This window comes from Misgurnus anguillicaudatus, chromosome 10 (assembly GCF_027580225.2).
Source record: "Misgurnus anguillicaudatus chromosome 10, ASM2758022v2, whole genome shotgun sequence".
Lineage (NCBI taxonomy): Eukaryota > Metazoa > Chordata > Actinopteri > Cypriniformes > Cobitidae > Misgurnus > Misgurnus anguillicaudatus.
The window spans coordinates 14,885,598-14,894,675 of record NC_073346.2 but is presented as its reverse complement, the minus strand read 5'-3'; the positions used below and the strand labels follow the sequence as shown (position 1 = coordinate 14,894,675).

Genomic DNA, 9,078 nt, shown 5'->3' with positions numbered 1-9,078 from the left:
CATCTAACTAATCGCCCTTTATAAAAATCTAATAATTTTGCCCTTTAATTTGTGCCCTCATTCTAAACTCCAATTTACGTTTTATTTTAGTAAATGTAAAAAGACAGAACCACATTATCAATTATACTATCCGGTTAAATTTTCATTATAACAACACTGTTGTATTGGTCAAATAAAGAGAATTAATTCTTCAGTTTTTCCTATGCAGTCTATTCTCGGTTTCAAATAATTTAGTATTGCTTATTTTAATACAGACAAATATTTGGCACCAGACACGTAATTTTATTCTCCACATGACCAAATGTCCAATTTTGGTCATCACGTGCAATCATTAATTGCGCAATACCAACAAAGAAGCAATTTCATATTCGCTACAGCAGTCGAATGAAATGCATTTTGCAGGGGTAAACAGACACGTGATGTTTTGTGACTACATATGACAAATCCATAAACACCATAAGCCATGGTATGTCAGTAATGCGTGTTGGCTTTTGGTCATGCGGATGGTTTTCTCGAGCAATTAAAAGTGTCAAGATCTGTATAGTCCACAACCTGCACGCGTTCGTTAATGCAAGTATCGCTCGCTCCTCCACTTGAACATTTGCACATGTTGGCATACAATATTCTTAGAGGTACATGTCAATTTCTGCCCTTGGTCACATGACTGGCGCTCTCTGCAATGGATGGAGATGGATCTCCACGTCAGCTCACGTCTCAAAATTTCTGCTCCGCGGATCTGCTTCAAAGCCACTGAAGCTGAAGCTCTTCTGTACAACGATGCGAGGGAGCACTATGGTAGTGGCGTGCCCAACCAAGTGTCATGATGGATTTTGATGAGCGAGTATCCGTTGGGTCTAACATGTATTTGCCCAGCTGCACATATTACGTATCTGGAACGGAATTCTCCAGTCTTCCTCCTTTTCTTACCCAGACCCCGTCTTCTTGCCCCATGACATACTCCTACTCCACGTCCAATCTGCCACAGGTTCAGACCGTTAGAGAGGTGTCTTTCAGGGACTATGCCATTGACACGTCCAGCAAGTGGCACTCCAGGGGCAATCTGCCACACTGCTACGCGACAGAGGACATGGTGCACAGGGACTGCCTGCCCAATCCTGGAACTTTGGGGGACATGTTGTCGAAAAACAACTCGGTTCTTTACCACTCCAACACGACCCACACATCCAACGTCTATGGCAGCGTAGGGAGAAACGGAGTGCTTCCCCAAGCATTTGATCAGTTTTTCGAGACAGCGTACGGGAATGCGGAAAATCAGTCGACAGAGCACCCGGTGGACAGAGCGACTAGCAAGGCGCTTCCACCCGCGGAATCGGGAAGCGAGAGCTGTCGGGGAACGGAGGAGACCGAGCGGTGTGAAGAGACGAGCAGTCCCGAGTCATCTTCTGGAAACAACGAAGAAAAAATCAGCGGCAACGGCAGTACGTACAGTATTAAAGACGCGCAGCAGTCGTGTGAGAACGTTTCTAATCTAACGTGCTGTTGTTAAAGGTTTTATATGCTGTTTTATAAGCGCATAAGGTTTATGGAGGGCCCTGTATATTTACCCTAACAAAACTTTGTTATAAACGCGAGATCACGTGCTCGAAATTGAAATTGGCCGTGAATGATGGGCCATTTCCCTGAGTTTTTGAAAGTCTGCGTTACAGTACTTAATTATAATTTGGGCTATTTATGAGTTACGTATTACCATTACTATTCATGAATTACGTATTTTTAAGGGTTCTACTAAATTTTGCTCGTATTAATTTTGAATGCACTTCGGTGCACAACAGGGAATATAAAGAATGGTTTGTTAGGTCATGACTGAATTTTTAGATTTGTTGTCATAACTGAATTCAAATGGTAAACCTTATTAAATACAATGTATAGCTACAGATTGCGTTTATTTTGACCCTGAATGGATTATTTCAGAATTTCGTGTAGTATTGGTCGAACATTACAATAAGTTACATTCAAATACAAATGTAAAGTCCATATTCTTTCTTTTTTATTATTTAATTTAAACATTTAGCCAAACGCAACCGTTTTCATATTTGGTTTGTCTTTTTTATTTTCTAATTTAACCGTCTAATGTAGGCTATAGCTAACGTTCACATTTTTACCGTCTTTCTTTTTTTTATATTGCAGATGGACAGAAGACACGAAAAAAGAGATGCCCTTACACCAAGTTTCAGATCAGAGAGCTGGAAAGAGAATTTTTCTTCAGTGTTTACATCAACAAAGAGAAAAGGCTACAGCTTTCCAGAATGCTTAACCTCACCGACCGCCAGGTGAAAATATGGTTTCAAAACAGAAGAATGAAAGAAAAGAAACTAAACAGAGACCGTTTGCAGTATTACACCACGAACCCTTTGCTCTAGACCGTCTAATGCGAAGATGGTTAATTTCAAGTTCGTGGATGCACATTCCGGCTCCAGGGCTGCTGCGAGACGAGATGTGACCTTCATTCCTCTGACAGACTTTCATCGAAATAAATTCGTATTCTCTATAATCTTTACAGTTGAAAGACTTCATTATTATTATTATTAAAATATTAACTGGTTTATTATTACCTCATTCTATTACTTCCTACAGGACGATTTTCTTTATTTTTAGACTAAGACCTGTAAACTTTTGTGTCGCATAGCATCAAGTATTCTTCAAATTAAATTTGTGTGCAAAATGCCGGGGGAAGAGAGACTTTACTAATGGACAATAAGGCGATTTTCACCTTGTTATTTGTGGCTTTTTATCAGGCTATTATTTTACAGTGAATAACACACATTTCATGAAAATAAGCCTATATGCGCACTGGGCGCATCCTGCGCGCTATTTTCTTACTTGAATTCTGTATTTCTGAGTTTAAAGTCGACATAAGGTTTCGTTGTTGTTGAACACTTTAGCCTTTATTAATGTCTTAAAATCAGAAAATCAGAAGAAAGTCATATTTATTTTGTGCGAAACGTGTACGTTAAGGTGAAAGCAATACGTGAAACCCAATATACTTGGGGCTTCTGAGAAACCAAAATCAGAACAATATTTTCTATTTCAGCTCTGTGATTTTCACACCTTTCTTTGATATGCGTGAAATTTTCTATTGTTGTTGCAGGAGCTCATGTTCACCATAATCTCTCATGTTTATTGCATCTCTTAATTGTTATATAAATCAGTCTCTTGAAACATCTTGTGTTTTCTGTCTTCTTCCTGGAGAAGGATCAAATGTTTGATGGATCTAGCATTATATTGCCTACACGCGTTTCTTTTGATTCAAGGATCAAGTGGTGTGCAGTTATTAATGCCTAGTATCCATTACGGAACTGGCCAAAACATGGCGGTGTATGTCTCAATGAATCAAACGGCCTTTCAACAAAGTGTTATTTGTCGATCCTACAGATAATTCAGTGTTACCTTCATATTGTGCTATTTTAAAAGTGGCACGTGTGTTGCATCTAGACAAAAGCGTTTGAAAATTCAGCTAAAAAAATAAACTATATCTTTTTCAGTTTGAGGGAGATAGAGCAACGGTCTCTCGTGAGCTCATATAATTTTACAGTTTCACTGTATCAATATATCGATGACCCATCGCGAGAGGGTCACAAATCTGATGTGGCTTATGCCACTCAGAAGTCTAATAAATAAAGTTGACCGTAAGATAATAACGACTGCTTTACGTGATGGGCCTGATGGCTCGCGCATCCTTTGAGGCTCGCAGGAATTTCGCTCTAATTACGGCACATCCCCCCGTTGCTGCAGCAACTCGGTCATAAAAGCGGTCTTAGTCTGGAGCATTTGTAGAATTGGAGTGAGGTGCCATAAACCGTCTGAGAACCAAGGTTATTAACTGTGACTAAGAGGTAGAAAACAACGGCTGGGACCATTGAAAGCTTGTGTTCACGGACTTTTCCGCCATCATTTGTCTCAGTGTCCCATCACGGCTGGATTGCGGACTGTTTAGGTGCTCAGACGATACGCTTCACATCCACTGGGTGGCGCACTTCAGATCAATGTCAATGCCGTGTATCTAAAATCCTTGCTGAAGCTATTTACTTTTGTGTACGGGCAAAGGACAACGGTCTTCGTGGTTATACAAATTTCAGGTAAAAAGCCGAGCTACCATTTGGTTATATTTGTCAGCATTGCGTTTAAATAAAGATAGCTTGTTCTATATCCTGCAGTGTGTAGCCTAATGAGCATCTCATACGCTTGGCCTAAAAGTAATTTATGAAGTAGTACCATTGAACGTAGTTTTATTAGTCCAAGGGTAATGTCTTTTTAAACATGCCAGTTACAAAGGTGGTTTTAAAGAAACTGTAAGAAAAGTAGAGGTAGTTTTGACGGGCTTTCGATGCTATGGGCATTTCACTAGTTTTTTTATCCCAACAGGCTAGGCTATGTGAAAATCCAAAATACTTTTGCGTATAGTTATTCTGCTATAATAAACCTAAAGTTCTCTAATTTTCATTAACTAATTTATATAAAATTACATTGATTTTACAACACCCATTGATTCCCCGATGCAAAAACAGGACACAGACATTTATAACAGACATTAAAACTCATCCGTTCATTCAATCGAAGAGAATAACATTTTAATATATCAAATATTTCAATATTTCTAACACAAATGTAACCTGTTAAAAATATCTCCTAGATTTCATAAATCAATTTATTTCTGGGTTTGGGATATACAGGGATTGCTTCACTGCTAAGAAAATTGTCTTTAGGCCATAGTTTATATTGGGCATACGTTTTCCTTTTGAGCCGAGTCCTAAACGCACAAGTTGCCCCATGTAATATTAAACATTTTTCTCTATAGATTGAAGAAAAAACACAATCGCAATGTTGCAAATGATGTGACCCCCTTAGTTAGTTAGTTAGTTTTTTTTATTAATACAATTCTGTTGGATGAAACGATTAAAGATACAAAGATCTATGGAAATGTAAATAACGTTAAAACCTTTGCAAAGAAAACTCTGATTACAATAAAAGGTAAAATCATTTACAAAATCAGTAAGCCAATTAGGTTGATAAAAACCACTAAAATAGCCAGTCCGAGAAATAAACTTAACATACATTTTCATGACGTTAAATTTAAAAGAAATAACAAATGTTTTAACGCTACAGAATATCACAACAAATAGGCTGCTTTCGAACTAAATTATGTTTAACTCATATAAACACAACAGCAAAACGTAAATGCAATTACATTAAAAAAATTATTTAATGTAAACACTACTGTTAAATAACTTTAATGGTATGGGATGGGACTGTGGTTAGTTATAGGCTACCTCTATATTTTTAATTGCTTATTTTTAAATACTCTATGAAGTATTTAAGATTACTTTATCTTTATTTAAATTTAACATTATAACTCCACTATGCAGATCTAAGACTTTGCTGCAAAATGATCGCGGTCCCAGTAATATTCTAGTACAGCAAGTCCACATTCACCACATAAAGTAATTCTGAAAAGAATTAAAGCCGTCTTTCATTTTGAACTTGAGTGTAGCAAATAAATTGTTTTGACCACCGCATGAATAAAAACCGGAAAAGAAGACTGTAACTCGCTGTTTATGTGCTTAAATGGATGTTGGGGTAATTACAGTGTATCATAAAGATTTACTATTTTAGCACTTGATCTCCTTTTCGATACCTTGTTGCTTTTTGGTGTTATAGGCTACGTGGCTCAAGCGGCTTTGCGGTTCAATGACAGCGTGAGCGTTAACACAATTCAATGGGTGAAACATAACGCCATTCGTATTAAATTCTGTTTTTACTCGCTTATATTTACATAAACGACTTATCGAGTTTATGCAGTTTTGACTTTTTAAAAATCTAGTAGCCTGAAATGGATATGGGATTCGAGGGTTACGTGCGCACAGAGGGAGGAGTCATCGACGCTCGTTGCGATTTAATTGGCTGTTAGCTCACACTGAGTTGTGTAGTTATCAGTAATTATATTCAGCATGTTTTGCACAAGAAATGTCATCCAGAAAGGGCAATCTTCTTCCACCGTCAAATTATACCACGAAGATGTCATGCTCCGATAGTCCATCAGGAAATTCGTTTCTGGTTGACTCGCTGATCCATGGACGAGCCGAGGGAAGTGGGCACTACTACCAAAACAGCGTCTACTTGCAGCCGACCTCCGAGTATTCTTATGGACTATCTAACTGTGGCTATTTTCCTGGACTTAAACGGAGTGAGGGCAATTCCCAAAATGTAGCACCTTCATGTGGCCCGTATCAAGGCATGGAAGCATGGCTGGAAACGTCGAGGTCTTGTCGCATTGAACAACCCAACAGCCAAATTACCCCACGCTCGTTCTCGCCCACCATAAAAGAGGAGAACTCTTACTGCTTATACGAGTCTGACAAATGTCCAAAAGAAACAATAACAGAGGATATATCGTACTCGCGGCTGACATCAAACTCATGTCCATCTAGCAACAATAACGGCTGTGTTCCGGTGCCTGGTTACTTCCGCTTGTCTCAGACATGCACCACATCTAAAGGTTTTCCAGACAACCAGTCTATTTCGACTCTTGTTGCTGCTCAGCGATCGACCCGATTTGACAGCTCTCTTTCAGCCATTACTCCCGAAACAAGCAGGGAAGAGAACGACGAGCCATCCACATGCGCCCCGAAAACCAACAAGGACCTACGGGGGTCCACCGGAACCGCTTCATCTCCCGAACCGCCGGACAGTCCAGAAAAAGCGGTGAATGTTACTAAAGGTAGGTTGTGTTCCCCAGTCACGAAGACAAGAGCATGTTACATGAAGTCCTTGTGGCAAACTGGAGCATTAAATATGGAGTTTATCTGGTAGGCTACATTTCAAATGTATATGTTGTATATTACAGTAATATCTCAAATATTATTTTAAAGAGACACCATGATGTTTCGTTATTTTAGGCAAAATAATCATTATTTTACTTTTTTCCTAAATAAAATTTGTATGTGGTGCAGCAAACTCATACCATTTCATCTGATCAATATCAAGCCTTTATATGCAGCCTATAATGCAACTGCAATGTTTATACTAATTTTACCATGCGGTTCGTAAAGGTATTACTTAAAAATGATCATATAAAGCCTATTTATAACATATCGCTGACGGGGTCTATTTTAACAAAAGCGCATCGTTTAACAATCCTCATTTGGCCACTAAGAAATTTGCTTTTCACACACCCTTATGCAGTCGTTCAAACACAGCATAAAATTCGTTCAAATAGAAAGCTGACACCAATAAACATGCGAGGAAACATAGCGTTTCCTCGAAGTCTCTTAAATGTTATTTAATTATCACACAGAAATCTCGTAAAGCGTATTGCTAACAAAAACAAATGGAAGCAAATTTGCACCGTAGCCTATAATAAAACTGGACTATCCCCTTGTCATTACATATTATGCAATTGTATTTAACGTTCTGTTTATGAGACACTGACATATGTAATTACCTGATACAAATATTACATACAAATTTCCTTTTCTGAATGCTTCTGTGATGTGGATGGTTGGTTTATAAATTGTGAACTACATCAATTACTAATTTTCAAGAGAAATCACTACAGTTGAGCACTTGTTCTTACAAACAAAATTTACATTTTGTTTTATATTCTTTTAATTTGCAAAAATATAATAAAACGACAACAATTAAAATTACCAGACAAAACAAGTCTTAAAGTAGCCTCAATATCTCAATATATGGGCACACAGTGTTTAGGTTAGAAAGCATTTACATAATTCCTTTAAATATGCACTTTATATTGTTTTATATATATATTTGTTATTGTTATAGGATTTTTTTGCTCCCTTACAAAAGTTAAGTAATGTTTTATTATAGGGTAGTTAAAGGGTATAGTTTTTGGCGCATTGATTACATTTGTAAATTCATAGTTTAACTACAAAAACATGGGTAAACTATAGAAATTGTGGCATACTCATATTTCCAACAATGCTTTTTATTTTTTATTTGTAATAAAACCATGATAGTTTAATATATGCGTAACATGGGCACTCTAATGGAAAGTGTTACCAAATATTTATCTTATAAATATTTAAAATGGGTGGTTGTTGCAATTGGTAATTTTGTACTAATGCTTTCTCAACTTTTCAGGAGACTCCAAAAATGAGAGTACAGCAAACTGGCTCACGGCGAAGAGTGGCCGCAAGAAGCGGTGTCCTTACACCAAGCATCAGACTCTAGAGCTGGAGAAAGAGTTCCTCTTCAATATGTACTTGACACGAGAGCGTCGCCTTGAGATCAGCCGCAGTGTTCACCTTACGGACAGACAAGTCAAAATATGGTTTCAGAACCGTCGGATGAAGCTAAAGAAGATGAGCCGAGAAAACCGAATCCGTGAGCTGTCGGCCAACTTCAGTTTTTCATGAAGCCCCCTTCGATCGGTTATAGTGCTCTGGCGCCCTCCTCCATCAGTTGCAATGGTTGCCTACTCACAACAATGCGTCTTTATAGGTGTGCGTGCATATTTGACTTGTGCAAGATACTATTGATAACTTATTGTGTGTCGTATACTGTTGACGTTTTTATCTGTTAATGTATAATTTTATTTGACATCCCTGTCGTCATAACATGTCATGGCTATTTATAAACTGTCAAGAGTACTTCAATGTAAAAGGTACGAGAAAAACGCCGAATGCTAAAGGTGATTATTGACACTCATTGTAAATAGCATTCAGGCAATACTGTACATTTATTGTATATAACTGCGATATTTGCATGTTGTAATAACTATAATGAAACCATTTTTAAAATAATAATACTTTCCGTCTTAATACGACCTTGTCATGTATTTGCTGTAATAGGCATAGGTGCTGTAGAAACTTGTACAGTTATAAACACGACAAGGAGTCCTATTTTGTTTTAATAGTATTGAAAAGGTAAAATTTTTCTGGAGACAGTGGCCGAAATGCGACCTTGCTGTAAATTGATAATTAAGAGGTGGCAGATATAAATAAACGCATGTAAAAGTCGTTAAAAGCACTTGTAAACACATGTCCTGTTGTTTCAAGCACTCGTGATTTCCTAAAACTTATTTATAAATGAACAATTGTG

At 37.6% G+C, this 9,078-nt stretch overlaps 2 protein-coding genes across 2 annotated transcripts; both read left to right on the top strand.

Moving 5' to 3' along the window:
• The first annotated feature begins 605 nt into the window (after positions 1-605).
• Positions 606-3,182, top strand: hoxa11b (homeobox A11b). The gene is made up of 2 exons (XM_055209634.2): positions 606-1,439; positions 2,149-3,182. Exons 1-2 carry the CDS (start codon positions 821-823, stop codon positions 2,379-2,381), a joined length of 852 nt encoding a protein of 283 aa, XP_055065609.2. The 5' UTR covers positions 606-820; the 3' UTR covers positions 2,382-3,182.
• Positions 3,183-5,926: 2,744 nt separating this feature from the next.
• hoxa10b (homeobox A10b) lies at positions 5,927-9,078 on the top strand. The gene is made up of 2 exons (XM_055209633.2): positions 5,927-6,736; positions 8,119-9,078. Exons 1-2 carry the CDS (start codon positions 5,983-5,985, stop codon positions 8,391-8,393), a joined length of 1,029 nt encoding a protein of 342 aa, XP_055065608.2. The 5' UTR covers positions 5,927-5,982; the 3' UTR covers positions 8,394-9,078.